Consider the following 27,260-nt stretch of genomic DNA (forward strand, 5'->3'; position numbering starts at 1 on the left):
GCTCTCACTCAGCCATCTGGTTATCTATGTTTCCCACTTTTTACACTAGCCAAGATAACAGGTCCTCAAGCCAGTGGCAGGTTGAGGCCCTTAAGTGACCATGAATTGACCACTTTAAGGGCCTTAATTGGTGGCAAGTTGAGAAGGTCCACCCATGTACACCTCAACCAGAACTTAATTGATGAGGGAGCAGGAAGGGGCTAACATTCTTCCAAGATGAGCCTGCCCAGTTATTTGCTCTTTATCACCACCTGAGGGACGGACAATATCACACCTTTTCAATGAATAATGTCAAATCCACTTGTCCTGTGTTCCCCTGTATGTATTGTCAGTTCACTTTGCATTATGCCAGCTGCCTCAATCAAAATTCTGTAACACTTCATCACTGGAGATTGTAACTCTGATTTACCCAATTGTAAGTCATGTTCCTTCATCCCAGCTATCATCCTGGTGACTCATTGAACTTTCCCCAAAACCAGGACATCCTTCTGAAGGAGTAAAACTATCATGATACAGAAACATAATCAGCCAATGCATATCACTCCCAACCAAGTGGCCAACTTGAATATCACAGTGGGATGGCTGTGCAGCGATATACTGCTTTAATTTAAAACTAGGGCAGCTGAGAGTCGTGTGGAGACAAATGATATTTTGCATCTGAGCTGCACATCAAGCCGCTTTATTACACAGCCAACAAATGTAAAAGGAACCCAATGCTTGAAAGGAAGGGATGATATTTATAGAATTCTGGCTGTGCTAGTTTTCTGAAGCTAAACTGCTAAAGAAAATAGCAATTACCCTGAACTTTAGGCTGCTTTCTTGACAGTGAAGTGTCAGGAAAGTTTTTTAATGCAGAATTTGTGGGCATGCGTTTGTTTAAAGTAAATATTAGCAAAGGATAAGATTAAGGACTATGGCACGTGGGTTATGATTTTCTGAATCAGAAAGAGTGCAAAGCTATAAATTAATTCCAGCTGCTGTAAAGACACACCTGTGGTTTTTAACAGCAGGCAAGTACAATGAGCTTTACCCAAGCAGTAAATTTATCAAGGGATCATCCATTTACTGTGTGCAGTATACCAATGCTGATTCTGATATTAAACAGTTCGGATTTCTTCTCCTTAAAGGCTAGAGCCTATAGGTGCTATTTTTGTTTGTTTGTTCATTAGATGTAGCCCTTCCTAGCTGGGTCAGCATTTAATGCCCATCTCTAACTACCCTGGAGAAGATGACAAAGAACAAAAACAAAGTTGCTGGAAAAGCTCAGCACGTCTGGCAGCATCTGTGAAGGAGAAAACAGAGTTAACGTTTCAGGTCCGGTGACCCTTCCTGAAGATGATGAAAAACTACCTTCGTGAATCACTATGCTAGGGGCTGGTGCTGTTAGGGAGGGAGTTCCAGGATTTTGATGCAGTTGAAGGATATAGTTTCAAGTCAGGAAGATGTGAGATTAGGAGGCAAACCTCTAAATGGTAGTGTTTGCAGATTTGGAAGGTGCTGTTGAAGGAGCCTTGGTGAGTTGTTTCAGTGAAACTGGTGGGTGGTACACACTGTTGCCAGTGTGTGTCGGTCATGAAGGGAGTGAATTTTGAAGATGGTGAATGTGGTGCCAATCAAGCAGGCTGCCTTGTCCTGGATTGATATGGCACACCTTGAATGATTTTAGAGCTGCAGTGTGCCAGGCAAGTGCAGAGTATTCTATCAGACTCCAACTTTGTACCTTGTGAATGGTGCACAGACTTTGAAAAGACAAGCAATGAGTTATTTCCTGCAGGATTCAGAGCCTCTGTCGTGCTTATTGTAGCCACGGTGCTTATGATCCATTTTAGTTTATGGTCCATAGTTACCTTTAGAATGTTGTTTGTAGGTGACTCTGTCATGGTAATCTTTTTGAATATAGAGTGACAGAAGTTAGAAGTTCTCTGATTAGAGTTGATAAGTGCCTGGCACCATTGTGGTGTCAATGTTTTTTGCCACTTGGCAGCTCAAACCTTAATATTGTCCAGGTTTGGTTATGTATGGACACTGGGCTTCTTCAGTACTAGAGGAATTGTGCATGTTGGACCTAGGACGCTACCCTGAGGAACTCCTGAAGAGATTTCCAAGGAATGAGCTGACTGACTTCCAACAATCAGAAAAATTTACCTTTGTGCCAGTTTGTCTCTAACTGACAGAGAGTATTCCCCCGACTGCATTGATTCCATTTTTACTATTGCCCCTTGATGTCAAAGACAGCCATTCTCACCTCATGGCTGGAGTTTGGCTCTTTTGTCTGTTTTAGACAAAGATATGATAAAACCAGGAGCTGAGATGCCATGGTGAAACCAAACAGTGTGTCAGTGAGCAGGTTATTGCTGAGCATGTACCAATTAATAATCATCCCTTCCATCATTTTGTTGACGGACCAGTGGTTGGGTTGGATTTGTCCTGCTCTTTTTGAAGACTGGTATCTATCTATACTTTTTGACTACCCATGTTATGGTAAAGGCCAATGTTGTAACTGTATTCAGAAGAGCTTGGCTAGGGGAGCAGCAAGTTCTGGAGCACAAGTCTTCAGTACTGTTGTTGGAATATTGTCGGGGCCTATAATCTTTGAAGTATCCAGTGCCTGCAACTGTTGTGTGAAATTTCATACAGTGAATTGAATTGGCTGAAGACTGAAATCAGTGACGCTGGGAGGAGGGTGAGATGGATCATCCACTTGGCATTTCTGTCCGAAAATGGATGTAATAACTGCTGTCTAGTCCTTTGCACTGATGTGCTGGGCTTCTCCATCATTGAAGATGGGGATATTTGTGAAACCTCCTCCTCCTGTTATCTGTTTAATTGTTCACTGCCATACATGGCAGGACTGCAGAGCTTAGCTCTGCATATTGCATGCTGCATCTAATGTTAGGCATGCAAGTAGCCTTGTGCCATAGCTTTACCAGACTGACACCTCATTTTTAGAAAGACCAGTACTGCTCCTGGCGTGCTTTCCTGCACTCTTCATTGAATCAAGTTTGAACCCAGCTTAATGGTAATGGTAGTGGAGTAATGCCAGACCATGAACTTAAACATGTGATTGATTACAGTTCTGCTGATGGGCTACAGCACCTTATGGATGCTGAGTTTTGATCTTCTCAATCTGGCTGAGATCTACTCCATTTAGAACAATGGTAGTATCTACACAACATGATGGAGGATATCCTCCAGGTGAAAGTAGGACTTGGTCTCCCAAAAGTGGTCACTCCTACTGATTTTGTCATGGTCCCCCTCGGTATATCTTCCAACTGGTATTCAGTGCAGGAGGTGGTAATCAGTAGGAGATTTCCTTGCCTGTGTTTGACCCGATGCCATGAGACTTCTAGGGATCCAGATTCAATTTTGGGGATTTTCAGGTATTCTCCCTCCCAAGTGCATACCAATGTACTGCCACCCATGCTGGATCTGTCCTGCTGGTGGGACAGGATGTATCCATGGACGGGGATGGTGATTGTGACGTTTATGTTGGCTGTAAGATATGATTCTGTAAGTAGGGCTATGTTAGACTGTTGCTTGATGAGTCTGTGGGTCAGCTCTCCCAATAGCAGTGTGAATGTTCTTTAGCAATTAGACAAGTTCATGTGACTTTCCTTTCTATGCAATTTCAATGAAGCAGTCAACCTGTTCATTTTAAATTAATTCTAACACTGTTGAATGCATGAATACTGTGACTGGGGTCTGCATGTCCTTTATAGATGAGAGCTGGAAACCATGCTGTTATAAACTATTAAACATCTATTGGCATTTTACACTCGCTACAATGTGGACAGCTGCAGGACTTCAGAAGTTTTCACTTTCAGCCATGTGTGACTAATAATGAGCATAATAGCTATTAACCCATTATGTTATACTAGATGGCTAATATTGGTAATGATTAATGGAAAATAACTGAAATTGGAAACTCATCTTCAAGAGCAGAGTTCAGCCTCTCCTTTAACCCTGACTGACTGTTGAGCAGAATGTGCTTTGAATAAAAAAAAGGGCAGGTCCTGCCATTATTTTGTACCTTTTCCATTCTTTCTCTCCTGCCTTAATTCAAACATTTCGATCACAGTGGTGTTCTATGATTTTTATTGCTTTGTTGCCTTTAATCCCAAATTACCTATTCAGTCCTACTGTATTCAAGAGTTTCAAGTTGTTTGCCATGACGTTGGGATTGAAAACTTCTGTTTCGCAATTTACCTTTTTTCTAAATTTCACGTATTTTTCATAACCGAACTGTTCATAGATGTTATAACACAGTTCTGAGGAGGTGGGACTCGAACTAGACCTCCTGGTCCAGGATAAGAGTACTACCACTGTGCCACAAGAGGTCCTTTTTGTTTGTAAGCAGGTGGAACGTATACCCAGACCTCCTCGTCCAGGCATAGGGAAACTACCACTGTGCTACAAGAAGACCCCCTAGGTCTGTTTTCCTTCATGTTTGGTCCATTAGTGCTTTTTTTTTAAATCCTAGGGCCAAATAATGCCCTTTTCCCTCAAATCATCCAAAGTAACATGTATATTTTGTTTATTGTGAGACAGAAAGAAAAAATACTGTGGTAATTAGACTTTACTATATATATTTTTCCACCATCAGGAAAATACCCTTGTGGCCAAAGTTTATCTTTTCTTATGTAATTTACTTGACTGATGAAATCTGAGAATTGTTCTCAAGGTCATTGGGTCCATCTTGTCTGCATCCACCTCTTTGAGAGGTCTACCCAATGCAACTCCCCAACTCTTTCCCCAAAGCCCGGTAAACTACCTCGTTTTCAATTATATATCAAATTCCCTTTTAACAAGTAACTTGAACCTTCTCCCTGCACCCTTCAGGCAATTCATTCCAGATTGTAACAATTCATTTTGTAAAATAAATTTTTCAAACCATTCCTCTTAATAACTTTGTCCTGCCCTGTAGGAGTTTGTTTGCCAGGTATTGTATACTTCTTAATAATAAAAATATTGTATTTGTATACTACATTGCACTATAACATTGTCCTATCCTTTGATAATGAATGAAGTTTTTTTAACGTTCTAACTGAAAGTATTATATTGATGCCATGCTACTATTGCAATGAGAAGTTGAACTGCTTTAAGGACAGGGTAGTTCTACCATTGTCCTGTGCCATTCCTCAACTAACATTCTCTAATCGTCAGATTATCTGGGTGTTACTGCCCGACTTGCTCTGTTCAAGTTGACAGCCACATTTTATACATGATGGCGATGATTAGTTCAGAAGTACTTCGTTTGCTGTGAAAAGCTTAGATAGCACAAGGCCACAAAATGGTCTGTTTAGCTGCAAGCTTGACACAATTTAAGCAGACTAATAATTTTATTTTGGTAAATTCCTCAGATAAGCAAGTACTTTGCACTCAGGAGGAAAGGCTGCGACAGATCGAAGAAGAATGGAAATCAAAGGAAAATAACAGGGTTGACTTGGAACTTAAACTGGTAACAGTGAAGGAGAATCTGAAGAAAGCTGAACTGGGGCCAGTGACACTGGGAACAACTGTGGATGCCAGTCATTTCGACAATCTAAGCACAAATGTACGTGACAGTTGTAATCAACTGGTTAACCTGTTAATAACAACCAATTGGTATTGACAATGTCTTCTCCATTAGAACTAATTAATTGTAAGAAATTGTTGCTACATTGTGGCATACAACTTCTACTCATACTCTTATCTATATTTTTACCATTTTAGGAGCGTATTTGTCAACCTCTATACTGTAGTTTGGAGCAAAATTTCAGGTTGTTGATATTTAAGAGCAGCTGCTGTTACTGTGCTTTTCGCTTCACCAAGCCAGTCAGCATTTTTTAACAATGCTCAGCATCTCTCCAGGCTCCAAGTCCTGGCACTGCTTCAAAGGACTGAACGTTGCTGCACTATGTAGGGTTCTTGCAAGATCTGCAATTCTACCCAGAGATTGCAGTGTCATCTAATGCCCTATCTCTGTAGGAACTGGGCAAGGTGAGGGAAGTGGCTGCAAGTGGTAGGTTAGGGAAAGAACGTGCAAATGTAAATTGAGGGAAAACGTGGAGGAAAGCAATTTGACTTGAGGATTGATGGTGACCAATGTACAAAGTTTGAATTGAGGAGAGAGCGGGATGGGAAACTAGGATTGACGAAGCATGGTGGCAGATGGCAACCTTTTTCAAGAAGCAGATGATCAGCTTTTGTGGATCTTAGCAGGTTCTGTTTCTCGTTTGTAAAATCCCAGAAGAGAGGAATATAAAAATACAATCATTTCACAAACAGAAGAACCTGTGAATGCAGTGAGCTCCGCCAGTTTCACTTACTCCAGGAATTGTAATTTTGTTTTCTGTGAGAGAGATTCAATGAGAGTGAAATGTAAAAAAAGTCATAAAATGCAGGTCTCTTCGTAAAATGTAATCGTAAATCTTGTTGCTTTCCGTAGATTAAGCCATCTAATCTGAATAACAGTCCTGACAGCTCACCTGTGAACTCAGCTGCAGCCTTAAAAAATAGACCATTATCTATTATGCAGTCCGGAAAGGGGACAGTGCTACAAAAAGCAAAGGTACAAATCCAAGCAATTAAAACACACTGAATATCTCAAGATTTCGAATGAGTCAATCACTACAATTTCTAACCATTACTATTTTGTTTCTGTCAGGAATGGGAAAAGAAAGCTACCAGCTAGAAAATATTTTGAATGAGGATGGACTTTAAAATTAAAAACTGTAGCCTTTGGAACTGAAAAGATACTTTTCTTCATCAATTTTTGGAAGGCAGATATAGAAAGCCACTACTACTTGGCACACCTTTTTCATATATGAAAGCTTCTACTGCCCCAGCCATCAACAGGAACTCACACACTAATATCATGGGCCATTACTACAAAGCATCTGAAGATCTGGAGGTTCTTCATTTCATTGTTGAATATTCTATGCTTAAGAAAACCGTGGATATGACTTCTAGCAAAGTTAATATTTAACCAGTAAATACTGTCTTAAGTCATTCAGTGCAACAAATGCCTGATTTTCCTTTGGTGCTTATAAGTCCAATGATTTAAGGAATATCTGGCATACAAGTTAAAAATTCCTCTTTATTAAACACTATTAGATGATGATGCTATGAGAAAGGAAACAGTTGAGTAATATGAAAGATGGCAACAAGCCCTCCATTCTGTTTCTAAATAATAGAATTACTTCTGAGTGGTAAAGATAATTTCATACTGAAGGATCAAGCTCAGGTTTTAATTTCCATCTGCTTTGACGTTCCAGAGTGCCTGCTGCAATAGCTGAGTCTTCCTGTTCTTGCTAGGCTGCCTGATACGGGTCTCCATGGGAGCAGAGAAGTCCATAATTGAGAGGTCAGACTAGTCCTGCCTGTGGATATCCCTCTCATTAAGTGGCTGACAAGAAGAGTAACATCAAAGTTTGTGTCAGACAACAATTGTCTGTCATAGATCATACAAAGTATTTTGGGCCTCACTTGTGGCATCTAAATTGGGTGTAAATGAGAAATCTTCTTTTTACAGAAGCAAAGAGTTTGATTTTTTTAAAAAAAGGACAGACACTCCGTTTGAACAAAACTGTATGAAAAGAAAATCACAAAAGCTTCTGAAAATCTCTTGTCATCTTTGATACTACCCAGCTGGCCGTATTCCCAGCAACTCGATCTTGCAATAATTCCATTTATAATCATAAATCTCTAGCATGCAATTCAGAAATTCCTGATGACGTGGCTTCCTTAAAAAAATTTTGATTTCTTTATTCCCTCCTTGCCACATTGTAAATACATATACTTACATGTGAACTGTTATGAAAGCACATTTGTTATATACCAGTAACAGAAGTATAAAATAAGAATTAGTTATACCAAACATCTTGAAATAAATAATATTTTCCCCATATTCTTACTCTGCACTTGGTGTATTTGATTCAGTAAGTGGTGTATGCAGTTTAAACTCAATAAATTGTGACCTCTGTTGTTTCAATATTAAATCAATATTTAACAATACTAGATGAATGATGCTATGAGAAAGGAGTGATGAATTTTTCATTTGCATAATGCTCTGTGTATACTCTATTTTTTAATTTGCTGGAACTTGTTTCATGTTAGTTGAATTCCATGGTTATCGCATTCAGATTTTGTACAAAAAATAGTATGTTTCCTGACAGTTCAAATCGCCACTGAGATTTGTTAGGCATGGAAATATTACAGAACTGTACGTATAAACATTGCATCTCAGAGAGGTGTGTTCAGTTTTGTTTTTTATCTTCATTAGATCTGTTGAGTTAGTGTTTGTGAAAATATGTGTTGAATTTATAGAACGTCTTTAACAAAACAAGATCATAGGAGCAGAATGAAATGCAACTTGATATTAAAATATGTGAAGCGATATTAGATCAGAATTTGGTCAAAGAAATAAGCTTTGAGGAATTTCTTTTAAAGGAGGCGAGTGAAATGTTAATGGCTTGAGAGGTTTAGAGAGAGAAATCCAGAGCTGATAACTAAGGTAATTGATAGTACAGCCACTAATGCCACTGAGATTAAATTCAAGAATGCACTAAAGGAGGAGCACAGATATCCTGGAGGGTGCTGAATTTGGAAAACATCACTGCAATGCCTAGGATGTATTTGAATGCAAATGTGCACATTTTTAAAATCAATTCACTGCCTATATGGGTCAAGGATTGATGATCAAGTGCAAGTTGGTGTGAGTTACGGTATATGCAACAAAGTTTTGGATGAACAGAAGTTTACAGAGGGCGCAAGATGACAAGCTGGCCAGGATCCCATTGCAATAACAAAAACAGAAATTGGCTGAAGAACTCATCAGGTCTGACAGCATCTGTGGAGAGAAAGCAGAGTTAACGTTTCATGTTCAGTGACCCTTATTTGGGCTTGTCTCATTCCAGGCCCTTCTGACAAATGTGACCATGTGGACTGAATGCACACTTCAATGGGTGACCTCTCACACCACCATTTCCTGATTTTAAGTTTGTAATTGCCTTTTCTCACTCAAGAAATAGGTGTCATGGTAGAAAATATGAGGTATTCATCTGATCACAAACACAAATTTTCATTGTTTAATCTCTGAAAACAACTTCCATCTAAGAGATTAATGACTTTTCATTAAACATCATTTTTAAGCTTACTCGAATGCACAATGCTTAAAAGAATTAAAGGCAAAGTTGTGTTTTTAACAACCAGCAAGGAAAATAGTCCTAAAACGTGTCATCCGCTAGCCTCGAGAAGTACGTTACGAGTTCAGATTTAGCTTAGTTCCAAATGTCATTATATGGTAAATTTAGAAGCAATACATACTTTATTATAGAAAATCCCTAATTCAGTTGGAAGATGGAATGCTGTTTGCTAAGTTTTGAGTTTGCAATTATAAGCAGCTGCACTCCAACACTTTTTTGCTCCTTTGTTACTGTTTTTCTTGATTACCATGTAAACCTTACTGCTGAATTACAGTTGGCATGGAGAGCTATGGGGCAATAGTGATAAGACATTTGAGCAATCCTGCGCTTCCCCACACTGTAATCTCCCCTCTGCTTTCCGAGGCGGCTTTGTTGTTAGCATGCGTGTTTATCACGTAGTGGTGCAACATTCTCATTACTGCCAGTATCTCCACTACTTAACCATTTCCCATGTAGGCAAAGTCTTCCCCAAATAGTATTTTAATTAAAAGAGAAATTCCCTGCCAGTCATTGAGCATTATCACTGTGGGTTGTATCATTTTTCTGTAATCTGCAGTGTGGATGTTTTCTGTAGGTACATGCTTCAAGTCTCGGAGATATAGTATCATACAGCACGGAAACAGACCCTGTGGCTCAGCTGGTCCACTTGACTACGTATTATTAGATTAGATTCCCTACAGTGTGGAAACAGGCCCTTCAGTCCAACAATTGAACTAGTCCCAGTTGCCTGCATTTGGCCCATATCCCTCTGAACCTTTCTGACACAATGCACTGAATTGGAGATGGGTGAGAGAGAGCCAGTGATACACAAAGGCCTTGAAATTAAGCTGTGGGATAATAACATATGCATTCCTTTGTTAAGCTATATGAGATGAGACATTTAACATTTCAAACAAATTAACAATGCTACTAAGGTAGCAGAAATAGAGTTCAAATGAATGTGTCATATTTTGTAACAAATTAAATGACAGCACAATCTCAAAGGCAAATAATAGGAAAGTCAGGTTCTAATGTTTGTGATGGTTAGTTAGGTGTCCTGGTTTCATGTTTGATTAGCACTTTTCAAAGGTCCTGCAGTTGAATCTCTCAATTAGAAATTAGCCAGAAAATCTGGGTTGATGATTACAGATTTGGGAATTTCATTGGGTTTAGAAGTGTGGAAAAAATGTGGGGTCAGGAACAAGTTCAACAGTGTTTAAGGAAGGGGAGGAACAGTGAGTGCACAACCAAGGTTGGATTTCTACGGTGTACTCACATGAATGGACACAAAGGGAGAGACTACAGTCTAAGATGTGTCAGGTACAAGTTAAGCAACCAAGATAGTGGCCTGTGCAAAGTCGCCATCACTGACCTCACAGAAAGATGCCCACAAAGATCCTGAAATCTCTGTGGTGTGAATTTCCTCCTCCCAGTGGTGGTTTACTGCAGGGGTTAATGGATATGACGTGTGCAGCAGCAATGATGGCAACAATCATCTTTTTCTCAGCAAACCAGCAAGTTTAAAGCTCTGAAAGCCCTTCATTTTCTAATTTACATTTTCAGGTAGTGAAATACGTCATGATTGGATGGTGATACAAGCTACAACAAAAATGAGCAGAATTTTGAAAACAATGCTGTGCAGTATAATCATAACAAGTCAAATTGCAGAGGTCCAGCCCACAAATTTGTATTTCATGGATCTTCAAGTTAGCTGAGGAGATCCCTATACACCTGGTTTTATCTGTAATTGTGATCTGTCAAACAAAACAAGTGATGCAGTAAACATGAGAAATATGTATTTATTTTTCAATTTATTCACACCCTACAATACTCTGACCTTGGACAGTAAAATGTATTGAATAGTGTTGGGAATTAGCCATGGAAAATCCCAGGACACACTTTCCTGCATAGCATACTGTTTTCAGATGGGCACGATACAGGCCACCAGATCATTAATGCAGTTAAACATCTTTTCTATGATTTCATGTTGTCCTGTGATATCCTGCAGAATGCCTATAGTCTTTACAGCTTTGGCTAGGGAGGCAGCTGGGTAACTGAGTGAGCATGTTTGGGACCCTTCAGAGTCACTAGCATCCCCAGCCATAATAGTAGTGTTTCACGGAAAGGTTTCGATGTTGAATGATGACTTGTCATGATTTCATATTGCAGCATTGTATAGCTGTGCTTCGATTGGTTGACTTGCTCACATGAGCTGGTGGGGAATTGGCTAACCCCAATTTCCCAATCCTGAACTTCCATTTACCATAGCCATCCTTCATTGGATTTCCTGTTCTACCGACAGGAATGACTGACAACTTTGACACAACTAGAGTTTCAGATTATCTGATATTGAGTCATCGTGATTTCAATGTCAGCTTTTTTTGTTATCAAGGTGGGGAAATTAACATTCCACAAATATAATATTATCTTCCCTGTGCCAAAGAGGGTGCTTGTTGGTAATGATTAAGTTGATATAGCTTTAAGAAAAGCACGTTGTTCATTAAGGTGTCAAATTTTCAAGATTTTGTTTTGCAATGGGGCTGACAGCACACAAGTAGAAATTCATATGAATTCTATTATTTCTAGTAATTAAATCTGCGACATCGGGATTGTTGGTGGTGCAAGTTGTGGGGAAGATGGTTTGTGCACTGTTGATTTACACAATCAGCAGAAGCATAGAAACACTGACATGGAAACACTTCCACATTCATGATTAGGGATAGTGAACAGTGGCAGTTTTGTTGTCACTGCAAAGTCCAGGCCACAATTTAAATTAAACTAGCTTTCCTTAGGCATGCAGAAATTGCACAAGTTTGAATTTGTTAAAGCAACATATATGAAGGTCACGTGAAAAGAGATCACACGTAACCCTTTTCCAAACTTCATTCGCTGGAGGACTCAACTTTAAAGGAACAGATGGTTAGACACATATTCTACAAGTTAAACTTACCATTGATTTAACATTGAAACACCTACTAAATAGTAGCTGCCCAATAATTAAATTGTGTTACACGTTTGACAGGCTGAAGAGGAAACACATCTGTTGCCCTTGGATTTGATACAATCTTAAGATTGCTTAGGCATTTTACAGTTGAATTTGATTTCTTTCTGCCAAGTCTAACGCCCACAAAGTTGTGACCGGGCTGTCAGCTTTCTGCAATATTATGACTGGAGCAGCACCATAAGGTTTGCTAGTATTGGACACAGATCTCCAAGTTTCTGGCAAAAGAAGGAACTGGCAGCGTTCTGTGTTGCTCCAGAACTGCAGCAAAGGTTTGGAGTATTACCCGTGCTTTAGGCAATCTACCTCCCAGAGCAACCTGCTTTTTTAAAGGCATTTTTTAAAACAAAATTAAAACACATCTATGGAAGCCTTTAGTGCTGACAGATTAAAATCTTCTTCTCATCTCAATACATCATTTTAGTCATCTTTTATTTTGCTCTGATGCTACCACCATGTGCGAGAAGTGATTTAAAGTAGGTAACAAAAAAAAATTCAGAGATAGCAGGAAGTGCAGATGCTGGAGAATATGAGATATACAAGGTGTAGAGCTGGATGAACACAGCAGGCCAAGCAGCATCAGAGGGGCAGAGGATTTCTGAAGGAGGGTCTAGGCCCGAAACGTCAGCCTTCCTGCTCCTCTGATGCTGCTGGGCCTGTTGTGTTCATCCAGCTCCACAACTTGTAAGAACAACAAAACATTGTTGAATGCAGAGCACCCTCTTGTGGTGATAGATGGTTGTGTAGACAATTATGACCTTCATAGATTCTTCAAGGAAATGCTTAGTTTTAAGAGTTTTCTCAGTGTGGATATTTTTTGTCTGTGATTTATGATTTGTGAGCATTTTATATGCTGATTATACACGTTGGTAAATTGTTGAGCCTGTTTTGAGAGGAGAAGTCTCAGAAACCACATTATCAGAAATGGATTATTTCAGTCACTTCAAATAAGAACATTTATGATAGCATGGATGTGTAACATAAACAGGGTTATTAGAACAATTTAACAAGATTTTTCCTGCTCAAGGAGGATTATATACCCTCTGAGAAGGTAGTGATGCTGATTAGAGATTGTAAGAACTGCAGATGCTGAGTTCAGAGAGACAGTGTGGAGTTGGGGGAACACAACAGGCCAGGCAGCATCAGAGGAGCAGGAAAGCTGACGCTTTGGATCAGGATAATAAAATGTGAGGCTGGATGAACACAGCAGGCCAAGCAGCATCTCAGGAGCACAAAAGCTGACGTTTCGGGCCTAGACCCTTCATCAGAGAGGGGGATGGGGAGAGGGAACTGGAATAAATAGGGAGAGAGGGGGAGGCGGACCGAAGATGGAGAGTAAAGAAGATAGGTGGAGAGAGTGTAGGTGGGGAGGTAGGGAGGGGATAGGTCAGTCCAGGGAAGACGGACAGGTCAAGGAGGTGGGATGAGGTTAGTAGGTAGCTGGGGGTGCGGCTTGGGGTGGGAGGAAGGGATGGGTGAGAGGAAGAACCGGTTAGGGAGGCAGAGACAGGTTGGACTGGTTTTGGGATGCAGTGGGTGGGGGGGAAGAGCTGGGCTGGTTGTGTGGTGCAGTGGGGGGAGGGGATGAACTGGGCTGGTTTAGGGATGCAGTGGGGGAAGGGGAGATTTTGAAACTGGTGAAGTCCACATTGATACCATATGGCTGCAGGGTTCCCAGGCGAAATATGAGTTGCTGTTCCTGCAACCTTCGGGTGGCATCATTGTGGCAGTGCAGGAGGCCCATGATGGACATGTCATCAAGAGAATGGGAGGGGGAGTGGAAATGGTTTGCGACTGGGAGGTGCAGTTGTTTGTTGCGAACTGAGCGGAGGTGTTCTGCAAAGCGGTCCCCAAGCCTCCGCTTGGTTTCCCCAATGTAGAGGAAGCCGCACCGGGTACAGTGGATGCAGTATACCACATTGGCAGATGTGCAGGTGAACCTCTGCTTAATGTGGAATGTCATCTTGGGGCCTGGGATGGGGGTGAGGGAGGAGGTGTGGGGACAAGTGTAGCATTTCCTGCGGTTGCAGGGGAAGGTGCCGGGTGTGGTGGGGTTGGAGGGCAGTGTGGAGCGAACAAGGGAGTCACGGAGAGAGTGGTCTCTCCGGAAAGCAGACAGGGGAGGGGATGGAAAAATGTCTTGGGTGGTGGGGTCGGATTGTAAATGGCGGAAGTGTCGGAGGATAATGCGTTGTATCCGGAGGTTGGTAGGGTGGTGTGTGAGAACGAGGGGGATCCTCTTGGGGCGGTTGTGGCGGGGGCGGGGTGTGAGGGATGTGTCGCGGGAAATGCGGGAGACGCGGTCAAGGGCGTTCTCAATCACCGTGGGGGGAAAGTTGCGGTCCTTAAAGAACTTGGACATCTGGGATGTGCGGGAGTGGAATGTCTTATCGTGGGAGCAGATGCGGCGGAGGCGGAGGAATTGGGAATAGGGGATGGAATTTTTGCAGGAGGGTGGGTGGGAGGAGGTGTATTCTAGGTAGCTGTGGGAGTCGGTGGGCTTGAAATGGACATCAGTTACAAGCTGGTTGCCTGAGATGGAGACTGAGAGGTCCAGGAAGGTGAGGGATGTGCTGGAGATGGCCCAGGTGAACTGAAGGTTGGGGTGGAAGGTGTTGGTGAAGTGGATGAACTGTTCGAGCTCCTCTGGGGAGCAAGAGGCGGCGCCGATACAGTCATCAATGTACCGGAGGAAGAGGTGGGGTTTGGGGCCTGTGTAGGTGCAGAAGAGGGACTGTTCCACGTAACCTACAAAGAGGCAGGCATAGCTGGGGCCCATGCGGGTGCCCATGGCCACCCCCTTAGTCTGTATGAAGTGGGAGGAGTCAAAAGAGAAGTTGTTGAGTGTGAGGACGAGTTCAGCTAGGCGGATGAGAGTGTCGGTGGAGGGGGCCTGGTCGGGCCTGCGGGACAGGAAGAAGCGGAGGGCCTTGAGGCCATCTCCATGCGGAATGCAGGTGTACAGGGACTGGACGTCCATGGTGAATATGAGGTGTTGGGGGCCAGGGAATTGGAAGTCCTGGAGGAGGTGGAGGGCGTGGGTGGTGTCACGGACATAGGTGGGGAGTTCCTGGACCAAAGGGGAGAAAATAGAGTCCAGATAGGTGGAGATGAGTTCGGTGGGGCAGGAGCAGGCTGAGACGATGGGTCGACCAGGGCAGGCAGGTTTGTGGATTTTGGGAAGGAGATAGAAACGGGCCGTGCGGGGTTGGGGAACAATGAGGTTGGAGGCTGTGGGTGGGAGGTCCCCTGAGGTGATGAAGTCATGAATGGTGTTGGAGATGATGGTTTGGTGCTCGGGTGTGGGGTCATGATCGAGGAGGCGGTAGGAGGTGGTGTCGGAGAGTTGGCGTCTGGCCTCGCTTTGGATCAGGACCCTTCTTCAGAAATGGGGGACGGGGAAGGAAGCTGAGAAATAAATAGAGGAGGGCTGGGGCTGGGGTTGGGACTGGGGCTGGGGAAGGTAGGTGATTATATCTCAGTGATTATATCTCATTGTAAAAACCAAAGGTTTTTAATTAAAACTGGTGAAAGTCTGTGTAATGCAATGACTTATTACAATGTGTTAAAGACTCCTTGGCCTTCCTCCAAATCCAATTAAAATAGATGGGAGCAAAAACACTTAATGGCATTTGTGAGGGTCTTGTGTGAAATGAGCTTGGGTATTCTCAGCCCATTTCTTAACAGTGCAACACAAAAATGACTCTAACCAATGCCTCAAAGAAGCTTCACTCTGGGGGCAATGGAAATAGGATTTCTGAAGAAGGGTCTCGGCCCGAAACCGATGGTTTTAGTATAGAATACCTCACTGAATTAAAATTTACTATCCATCATTTCTGGATCAGCAGGTGAGATTCTAATCCACAGTTGTTACATATCCTCTCAAAGCCAGGCCAAAACTTAAAATCAGGCTCCGTGATCTGAAATCTAACTGTTTGTAGAAGCCCTACAGTATGGAAAGAGCCCATTTGGCCCCTTGAATCAATACCAGCCCCCCAAAAAGCACAGACATCGCACACGGCTGGAATTGAATCTGAGTCCCTGGTTCGATTCCCTAGCACCAAAGTTTCTCAGTTCTGAAGTTCAAACTATGACCAAGAAGAGTGAATATTAAAATAGGAAGCAAATGTTTGTTTTTCATTCAAACACAGAAATTTACAAGGTGGAAGGAGGCCATTTGGTGCATTGGGTAGAACTTCCCCAGCAGCTGAACAATGTGGCGAGAAAGTTGGCAGAATACAGCGAGAATGAAAGAATGAGATATTCAATGAAAAGTCTAATTTTACCCTAATGTTTCAACAGTTAGCTGAGAATATTACAAGTAAACAGACCGTATTTACATGAATTAGTATGTCATTATTAGCTGATCACCTCTCATTTACATTCTGATTGCTATTCCCGGGAAACAGTGTGATGGTGTTAATTCCCAAATTGAACCAGTGGCTACCTACAGCAGCAACTGGTCATCATTCCAAAACATCATGAGGTCCATGGGCAGTGCATGTGGAAATACACTGCACATATCTCAAAATCTAAGGGAAGTAGTCTTTAATCAACTGAATGGGAACAATGGTCAGTCAAAGGCAGCTGCCACACTTAGACAAGGTCATGGTCCAATCTTTGTCCACAGTTGGCCATGGTCACTTGGGTGCTTAGTATAATCAGGGTTAACCAGAGCTTTATGTCCTTCTAGTGTTGGGATTGGGCCAGGCTCAGTCTGGCAGATCAAATCCAAACAGCCCAGGGATCACCAGTAAGTCAGTTTGGAAGCAGCACAGTAATCAGTCAAGGACTGGGTCCAGCCAATTCGGGGTTGTCTCCCTCAGTCCGGGAGTTGAGCCACAGTCAGCTAGGAGTTCAAGAAGTAAATGTCAAGTTGGTGTTCTAAAGGGTCTGCTGTGTGTTAGCGAACGTGGAGATGTCAAGTGCAGGATTGGAGCCATTATATATACTGGGATGCAGCAGGAACCAGCATTCTCGATACAAGTGTGGAATCTGATATTTAATGTGAGCGTATGGGTACTGAGAGAGGGTGTATCTTCAGTGATTGCCATTTTAATTGGGGGGGGGGCACAGTAAACAACAAGGTTGTGCATGGCTAGGTAGTAGATGTGCAGTGTAGGCAGAAAACCGGAGATATAAATCGCTGAATGAAAGGGTTGGGTGAGACATGGTTGACAGAAAGCAGGGAATGGAATGCAAAATAGGACATAGGTTTGAAGGCACCTGGTTTGACAGGAAAGCCTGTTCTTGAGCTTTCTTTAATTCAACCTAGAAAACCTTCCATCTTGTATCAAATCTCAACTGTGCAATAACAAGAAAAGTAGCTGAAATTGTTGACTTGCTCACCGAGCTGGCTTATTTTTGTTCAGATGTTTTTCGCCATGCTAGGTGACATCATCAGTGAGCCCTCCAATGAAGCAATATTGTTCTACTCTGCTGGGAATTTGTACTGTCTGGTCCGTTGTGGTGAGTACTGTCATTTCTGGTTTTGATCCATATGGGTTTGTATATGGGATCCAATTCTATGTCTGTTGATTGCAATACAGGTTGAGAACTATGGGTCTAGGAATTTCCGTGTGTGTCTATGTTCGGCTTGATCTACAATGGCCACGTTGTCCCAGGCCTTCATCGCCTGAGTGTGCCGATATTAAGGAGAGTTTGTTGTGTAAAGCCTTAAATAAAAGTGGTTACCAATACATCCGGAGTAAGTCAGTTTGGACTGTCTGTGGGATGTGGTCCATTTATATGTGATATATAACCTTCAAAGGGTAATTACATTCATCAGGCACTTGCAGATTTGAAATTACGCATGTCTGCTATTACATTGTTGGTCAATGCATGAAATGCACATGCACAGTAATGTAGATTAGAAGTCCTGGCCACAAGCAATCCTGACCGTAGCACCAATCCTGACTGACTCAAAATTAATCAACAGGTTTATTTTGAGATCACAAGCTTTCAAAACGCAGTTCCTTTGTCAGGTGCTGAAGACTTCACTTGATGAAGGAGTAGCGCTTCAAAGCTTGTAATTTCACTCCAACATCTCATAGGCTGCACCAAAGCACGGAGCTGCTTTCCTCTCACATTGAACGTAAATATATTAGAACTTGCCCTTTTGTGACATGCTGCATTTCTTGGGTGATTTTGGGTGGGGGAACAAGTTTCAGTAAAGCTATTATGTTTCCAATCTCCTGCATTTGCATAACAAAGAAACCAACCTGAGCTCTCACTTACCTCACAATTAAAATTTTCCAATTTGGCAAATTCCCAGTAAATTTTGTCGGCTTTGTTGATCACCTTGCATAAACAAACCATTTGCTGATGTACTTTAGTTATAATCATGAGCCAGGTAAAGCAAACACTCAAGGCAAACATCATAATCTCTCATTATCTTAGGTTTTAAACGTCTGCGTAGAATTCGTCTAGAATGTCTACATTACAAGATTCACTTTCTTGATAAATGCATCATTTGCAAACATAAGTGATGCAATTTGCTAACAATTTAACATTAGAAAAGACATTAAGATGTATTCTACGTTTGCAGGATCTGAATTACTTGAAGATGTCAGAGAACCTGGAGGTGTTTTCCTTACACCAGAGATGATTAAGGTGAGATTTGATTGAGATGTTCAAAATCATGAAGCCTTTTGATACAGTAAATAAGAAATGGAACAGAGGACTAATTGGATAGTCCCAACAGAAGAATGATGGACCAAATAATCTTGTTCTGTTCATTCTTATAATTTCACAGTGACTGATCAGTCAGTACATTAAAAATTAAAACTACATCAATTAGTTGCGTTAAGTCCTTCAATTTACAGATAATCCCTAAAATTGCACTCTGAATGAGGAATTAGGGTAAAAAATGAAATGAATGCTGTTAAATGACAAACTTAATCCATCGCTCTGCCTGTGTGGGCCTGTCCTAGTTCTCAGAGACGATAGACAAGAGACTTACGACAGATATATTTAAGTATTTCTGCCAAAGCTTTGTGTTACTTGCCAAACATTTTTGGCAAAGCAATGTGACGGTATCATCCATTGTGTCATCAGCAAGGACCACACAGGCAGATCAACTTGTCTATACAAGTTGTGCTGAGGAGTCCGAGGGGTCCTAAAATGTTTGCATGTTAGCAGAATACTTCCAGGTGGGCCATGCTGATCAAGAAGGAAGCAGTTTTCAAAGCAGAGCTCACTCTGCACTTCATGGACAGGGACCTGGAGGTGCTGTTGGAAAGGAGGATTGTCCTTTTCCCGGCTAACTACCACAGGATGCCACACCATGAGACGAAGCCAAGCCAGAATCAAATTGCACCCAGTCAGTGCTCTGTTCAGACTGAAGCTCGATGTTCATCAGTGCAAGAAGAAGGTCAATGATCTTCTGCATTCCATAAGGGTAAATGCCAACACCTTCTCACTGCTCACACTCTCAGAGTCATCACACAATCTTACCTCTCCACTACTCACTCATCTCACCAAGACTCTGAAGAACCAATAACTGGGCTGAGAGGTCAGATAGACATCAGTCTCCTCAATCCTTGAGAGGAGAAACTTCAGAAGAGTACTACAGGAGTCATGTGGGAATGGGGAGATCCTAATGTTCATCCTTGCCATAAGCTCCCTCCTGCTATACCGTGCTACTCTCCCATTAACACCAGAGGTAAATCAATCTGCACAGGCTTTCATCCCTTTAAGGCAACTAATCCTCTCACCCCTCATGCAGGCACCAGAGGTACCCAGCAAATGTTGTCCATAAAGAGGTCTGTGCCAGAGACACTTCCTCGGCAGTAGAAGTAACTGAACCCTCGAAAATTTGCTGGCAAGTCCTTCACCTGCATCCTCCACCAGCTAAGAGACTTACGCCTCAGTGAAATCTTTCCAGGACACAAGATAATAAAATGTGAGGCTGGATGAACACAGCAGGCCCAGCAGCATCTCAGGAGCACAAAAGCTGACGTTTCGGGATGAAGGGTCTAGGCCCGAAACGTCAGCTTTTGTGCTCCTGAGATGCTGCTGGGCCTGCTGTGTTCATCCAGCCTCACATTTTATTATCTTGGATTCTCCAGCATCTGCAGTTCCCATTATCACTGAACTCAGGACACAATCTGGTAAGCATATAGAAACTTAAGAAAGAGGAGCAGGAGGTGTGATTGGACATTTCAAGCCTGCATTATGATCATAGCTGATCATCCAGGTCAAGAGCCTGTTCTCACTACTCTCCTCCTCCCCCTTCCTCCCCCATAACTTTTGATCTCTTTAGCCCGAAGTGCCGCACCCAACTCCTTCTTGAAAGCTTATGACATTTTGGCTTGGACTGCCTTTTGTGGCAGTGATTTCCACAGGCTCACCACTCTCTGGATGAAAAAAATTGCTTTCCATCTCACTCCTCCATGGTTTACTCCATTTTCTTAAAGTGTGATTCTTGGTTCAGGTCTCCTCTGCCAGCAGCATCATCCTTCCTGCATCTGACACAAAGCAGAAAATTCTGGAGAAACTCAGCAGGTCTGGCAGCAGAGAAAATATAGTTAATGTTTCAAGTCTGGTGACCCTTCTTCAAAACAGAGGGTGAGTCTGCCACTGAGCAGGAGACTCCCAGGAGGTCTGGGGTCTCTAGGGTCAAAGAACCAGCGGATGACCATTCAAGTTCTTCCAAACTGACAGGGCCAATCAGACAGCAGATGCCTTCCATCCCACCTGCAGAGACTAGAACAGCTCTTCGTCATAATAGGAGGCAGCAGAGGAAGAATACATAATGGGATCATTGTAAATAAATTTTCACTTTAGTAAACATGTGTTACCTGAGTGTCTATTATGGTTGCTGTAGTTAACTTTTCCTGTCAAACGATCTCAAAGCAATGTGGTCAATTTTGGCCTAAAGCTGTGGAAGTCAGTAATGGTGGGGAATACACAAGCTCTTGCTTCTCTCCATTTCAGGGAAAGGAAATAGAGTGCTGTGATCTGCAACAAATGGCCTTAGTTATATCCTGGATACATTTGTGGGCCAACAATTGAGGGACACGACACAGGTCCTTAGTTGCTCCTTGAAACAAGTCTGTAACATAAATATCAGGGCAGCTTGGTAGCTACTGGGAATGGGTTGACCACACAGTCCTTCTGACTGTCTTCCAGCTAATGTTGCAGTTGCTGATGATTGCCCTTGACTTCCTTAATCAACTGCAAGCCATAAAAACGTCAGGGAGACCTGTCGGTTCAGGTTTCCATTATTCTCCTCCACCTTCTTGGTGAATGTTCATCTGCTGCTCCTCCCTCTGGAGGCTGTTGCATTCCCTGCTAAAGCCTACCGTTCTACATTGGAGTCATACCAAGCTCAAAACATTAACTCTATTTCTCCACAGAGAGAGAGGGAGAGAGCTACCAGATTTACTGAGCTTCTCCAGCATTTCACTGTGTTTGCCGCTGTAGTGGCCAGTCCTTGTTCCCCAAATTGTAACTGCTCTCTCTTTCAATGTGTCCTTGGAGCTGAACCAAGGCTACAAGGACTGCAACCATGGCAACGCCCACATCAAATATGTGAACAAGTAATTTGTGAAGAATGTCAGAAAGATAACACAATTTTACTAAAGGGACTCTGGTCCTCATCACTCACAGTGAAGCGTCAGGTAGTATTCTCCCATAGTGCTACATAGATGCTTCCCAATCCTCCCACTGTGCAACATGGAGTCTTCTCAATCCTACCATACTGCACCAAGGAGACATCCCAATCGTCCCATAGTGCAGCACAGTTACTTCCTAAACTTCCTGTAGCACAGGACACAACTCCCAATCATCCCATAATGCACCAGGGAGTCTTCCCACAGAGGTGTTGTGACTCCATAAGGAACTCTGAAGTAATCACAGCTTCTCCTAAACCTGAAGATAAATTAATAATCTCCGCTCAGTTTGCACGCCATTTTGTTTAGTTATTGCGAAACGGTCTTTCAATTTGACATGGAAAGTTTCCAACTTGGTTTCATGGTATTGACTTGCAGGCTCTGTCCATGATGAATAAATTCACCTCCTGTCCTCATGTTCTCTTTTGCATTGATGTCCCTAGTGACTGCCATTACCTTTGAACTTCTTATCCCCTCTCTCTGTTGAACCCTTTATATAACCATTAATTATCCCCAGAGCCCATGCCTTTTCAAACTCCCATGCCTTTGGTGTCCATATACCATTCTCACAAAGAAGCCACACCTACCATATCCTGTTTGAAGCCTTCCTTGTAAAGCTCCCAGTCCTTTCCTCCTGACTAATTAGTCTCACTCTACTACCTCTAATTGCTCCCTGTCGCTGTTACCATTGCCTCAGTCACCTAGCTTAAATGAAGCCTATCCCCAGGCCTGAGCAGCCCATTTTATCCCCATGGACTGAGCCCTGATTATTATTGACCAAACACCCAGGATCCCACACCTCATTCGCACTTGTTGAGACAGCCTTGAACTTATCTTGGCCACACTCCAGACTGATGTTTGAACAATACTCAAACTGACCAATCTGTAATCCGCAGGCTGGAGCACTCGAAGCCAAAGCCCGGACCGCAAAGACAGAGATCCCAGACTCTGACTGGACAAAGTGCCTGAAAGATCATGGCATTACCACCTAGACTGCAATAAAATGGGCCCTTTGACTGACTGTGGCGGTAGCCTTTTATGTGAGAAATAGGAAGCTATGGATAGATTCTTGAGGAACATTAGAGGTACAGTGCGTGAGCAGAAAGAGAAATCACAAACCTACCTTTGACTACCTCAAAGCATTAATTTCTATGGGTTATAATTGAAAATGTCAACATATTAATCCAGATAGGGAGGTGATAATCATCCATTCCTGACGTGTCAAAACATATTTCAGAAATGCCTAATTAGATTTTATCCTGAACACTATTTGTTATCACTAGTATCTAACCAGAAGTAAAACATTAAAGTAAAAAATTAGTTCCTCTGAAGAATTTCCCTGTAATATTGTTTAAAGGAAAATTCCAAAACAAACTTGTTTCCTTGGACCAGATCCTTGAGGACATATAATTTAACACAGAAAAAGATTGAGAATCACCAACAGGGAAGTTAAGATCATTAAATAGAAGTTTTCTTGAGCATATCATTTTTAGCAAATTAAAGCTGGTGTGTATCTATCCACTGGCATGTATCCAATAAATATTGTAATATCCAGTTCAACTGGAAAAATCACACTAACGCAATGCTATAACCACATTAACTAACACATCAGCTTATTGCAGGATTGGGACAACTTCTAGACTTGGACTGAAAAAAATACATTGCACAAGTGTTAGGTAGTGATCATCTCCATCTGAAAGCCAAAGGCCCTGACTTTCATTCCCATACATTCATACATTTGACACATTTTGACACATTCACATTCTTGACATTCCTTGACAAGTTGTCAGTTCTTGACAAAAGAATACTTGTTGACATTTCTTGATAGTTCCTTGTAGATTTTAACAAGTTGGGCTGTCACAAATGGTTTAAACAACTCTTATACAGAACCTTCTCCATAATTAATGGTACCAAAGGGTCAGTGATGCACCGCTCAAAGTATCCCTGACCCCTAGCTTTCAATGTGTCCTGGGATCACATCCACTGCAGTACCTCAGCTTTCCAAGAGTTACCCTGACCATCCAAAAGAAATGCTCTGAGAACAGATTTGATATTATTTGGTCTATGCCCATGTTGTGGATTCGAGGCACAAAATCAAATTCAATGGAGGCATTTAATCATTTAAATGGCCAGCTGCCTCCAGGAACCATGTGCATGTGTGAAACATGGCCAAGCCACATTTCTGCTCCTGTGGAAATGAGGAATGACAGATTCGGGACTAGAACTTTGGATTCTCAACTTCTTCTGGCACTCTTGTCATAAAGATGGTACTCCATCATGGAGAAAATCAGGCTCGACTTTCAACAGCACACCATCACCATTAACATCAAGGGGTTAATTCTATCCTGAAGTATGGTTAATCTTTTTACCCAATGAGTTGCTTGTCTCATCATGCATCGAAGCCACATATAAGGGTCAAGTTAAATGTGTGATAACATATTCACCACTTACGCAGATGGCTGCATCTGCAACAAGACTCAAGAAACTTGATATCATTTAAGAGCAATCCACTTGTTCAATTTGCTTAACACTGGATTCCAGTGCATTCTAGCTGTCATTTAGATTATACCACAGTGTGCATCGTGTCAAAAGGAATTTATTTCAAGAATCACACTCAGTCCAATGATCTCGCCTAACAAGAAAGACAACAGGAATAATATTGTGGAACCCTCTTACCCCCAAAATTCACCTTTGAGTGAATTGTTCTAATTCAGTAATATACTGCTGTTTTTTCACTGGTGCTCAAATTCCTCAGCAAACTAACATGAATGCACAAGCACATCAAATGTTGCAGAGATTCAAAGACAAGTCTCAAATAACACCTTTGAAAAGCATTAGCAGCAGCCATGTTAATGACGATATTTCTAATAATCACTCAATCATAAGAGATTGAATGATTCTGGGGCTGAGATTATTTAACACAGTAAAACACACTATAGGTTATAAACTAGCCAATACATCAAGCAACAGATGTCTGTATGTGTACAGCTGCAGACCCAAAGCAGAGTAACTGTCAGGCAGAGTCACAATATTGCAAACACAGCACATGAAGTCCTCAAAAGGTGGTGTACATTTACAAAAGGAAAAGACAATGGATTCATGCACATCCCATGAACAAATATACAAATACTGCCAAGACCCAAAGACTTCCAACTATATTGCAATCATTCCATTCCCAGGACATTGCACCATATTCCATAGCCAATTAAATATCTTTGAAGGCAAGTTACTGTTGATTTTTTGCAGCAAAAATTGCACTGATAAGCAGAATAGAAGCTCCCTTAGCAAACACAAGCTAGATAACACGATTGTTTGCACTGGTGGAATTCAGAGTGAATTTATGCAAATTCAAACAGTTGCATGAACAGACAGAATGCTGAACTAGAGATAATGGGAACTGCAGATGCTGGAGAATCCAAGATAACAAAGTGTGGAGCTGGATGAACACAGCAGGCCAAGCAGCATCTCAGGAGCACAAAAGCTGACGTTTCGGGCCTAGACTCTTCATCAGAGAGGGGGATGGGGAGAGGGAACTGGAATAAATAGGGAGAGAGAGGGAGGCGGACCGAAGATGGAGAGAGAAGAAGATAGGTGGAGAGGAGAGTATAGGTGGGGAGGTAGGGAGAGAACAGGTCAGTCCAGGGAAGACGGACAGGTCAAGGAGGTGGGATGAGGTTAGTAGGTAGGAGATGGAAGTGCAGCTTGAGGTGGGAGGAAGGGATGGGTGAGAGGAAGAACAGGTTAGGGAAGCAGAGACAGGCTGGGCTGGTTTTGGGATGTAGTGGGGGGAGGGGATGAGCTGGGCTGGTTTTGGGATGCAGTGGGGGAAGGCGACGAACTGGGCTGGTTTTGGGATGCAGTGGGGGAAGGGGAGATTTTGAAGCTGGTGAAGTCCACATTGATACCATTGGGCTGCAGGGTTCCCAAGCGGAATATGAGTTGCTGTTCCTGCAACCTTCGGGTGGCATCATTGTGGCACTGCAGGAGGCCCATGATGGGCATGTCATCTAAAGAATGGGAGGGGGAGTTGAAATGGTTCGTGACTGGGAGGTGCAGTTGTTTATTGCGAACCGAGCGGAGGTGTTCTGCAAAGTGGTCCCCAAGCCTCTGCTTGGTTTCCCCAATGTGGAGGAAGCCGCACTGGGTGCAGTGGATACAGTATACCACATTGGCAGGTGTGCAGGTGAACATCTGCTTAATATGGAAAGTCATCTTGGGGCCTGGGATAGGGGTGAGGGAGGAGGTGTGGGGGCAAGCGTAGTACTTCCTGTGGTTGCAGGGGAAGGTGCCGGGTGTGGTGGGGTTGGAGGGGAGTGTGGAGCGGACAAGGGAGTCACAGAGAGAGTGGTCTCTCCGGAAGGCAGACAAGGGTGGGGATGGAAAAATGTCTTGGGTGGCGGGGTCGGATTGTAGATAGCGGAAGTGTCGGAGGATGATGCGATGTATCCGGAGGTTGGTGGGGTGGTATGTGAGAATGAGGGGGATCCTCTTGGGGCGGTTGTGGCGGGTTGGGGTGTGAGGGATGTGTTGTGGGAGACGTGGTCAAGCGCGTTCTTGACCATTGCAGGGAGAAGGTTGTGGTCCTTGAAAAACGTGGATATCTGGGATATGCGGGAATGGAATGCCTCATCCTGGGAGCAGATGCGGCGGAGGTGGAGGAATTGGGAACAGGGGATGGAATTTTTGCAGGAGGGTGGGTGGGAGGAGGTGGGCTTGAAATGGTCATCAGTTTCTAGCTGGTTACCTGAGATGGAGACTGAGAGGTCCAGGAAGGTGAGGAATGTGTCGGAGATGGCCCAGGTGAACTTGAGGTTGGGGTGGAAGGTGTTGGTGAAGTGGATGAACTGTTCGGGCTCCTCTGGGGAGTAAGAGGTGGCACCGATACAGTCATCAATGTAACGGAGGAAAAGGTGGGATTTGGGGCCTGTGTAGGTGCGGAAGAGGGACTATTCCACGTAACCTACAAAGAGGCATCTGCCACATCTGCTTCCAGGATGAGGCATTCCACTCCCGCACATCCCTGATGTCCACGTTCTTCAAGAACCGCAACTTTCCCCCCGCAGTGGTCGAGAACGCCCTTGACCGCATCTCCCGCAACACATCCCTCACACCCCGCCCCCGCCACAACCGCCCTAAGACGATCCCCCTCGTTCCCACACACCACCACACCAACCTCAGGATACAACACATCATCCTTCGACATTTCCGCTATCTACAATCCGACCCCACCACCCAAGACATTTTTCCATCCCCACCTTTGTCTGCCTTCCGGAGAGACCACTCTCTCTGTGACTCCCTTGTCCGCTCCACACTCCTCTCCAACCCCACCACACCTGGCACCTTCCCCTGCAACCGCAGAAAGTGCTACACTTGCCCCCACACCTCCTCCCTCACCCCTATCCCAGGCCCCAAGATGACTTTCCATATTAAGCAGAGGTTCACCTGCACATCTGCCAATGTGGTATACTGTATCCACTGCAC

The 27,260-nt window shown here is 43.0% G+C and overlaps 1 protein-coding gene and 1 long non-coding RNA gene across 2 annotated transcripts in view; both read left to right on the forward strand.

The window, feature by feature from the left end:
- The window catches only part of afap1l2 (actin filament associated protein 1-like 2), a 219,742-nt gene extending 211,580 nt beyond the window's left edge, over nucleotides 1-8,162 (forward strand). Inside the window, exons 17-19 of the mRNA XM_048551350.2 lie at nucleotides 5,361-5,554; nucleotides 6,428-6,550; nucleotides 6,647-8,162. Coding sequence (XP_048407307.1) covers nucleotides 5,361-5,554; nucleotides 6,428-6,550; nucleotides 6,647-6,673 — 344 coding nt within the window. The 3' untranslated portion in view covers nucleotides 6,674-8,162. The remainder of the gene's footprint in view (nucleotides 1-5,360; nucleotides 5,555-6,427; nucleotides 6,551-6,646) is intronic.
- A 9,305-nt stretch (nucleotides 8,163-17,467) lies between these two features.
- Nucleotides 17,468-27,260, forward strand: part of LOC132210783 (uncharacterized) — a 28,446-nt gene continuing 18,653 nt past the window's right edge. The window contains exons 1-2 of the long non-coding RNA XR_009446969.1: nucleotides 17,468-17,634; nucleotides 18,713-18,777. This is a non-coding gene — a long non-coding RNA (uncharacterized LOC132210783). The remainder of the gene's footprint in view (nucleotides 17,635-18,712; nucleotides 18,778-27,260) is intronic.

This window comes from Stegostoma tigrinum, chromosome 20 (assembly GCF_030684315.1).
Source record: "Stegostoma tigrinum isolate sSteTig4 chromosome 20, sSteTig4.hap1, whole genome shotgun sequence".
NCBI classification, from domain to species: domain Eukaryota; kingdom Metazoa; phylum Chordata; class Chondrichthyes; order Orectolobiformes; family Stegostomatidae; genus Stegostoma; species Stegostoma tigrinum.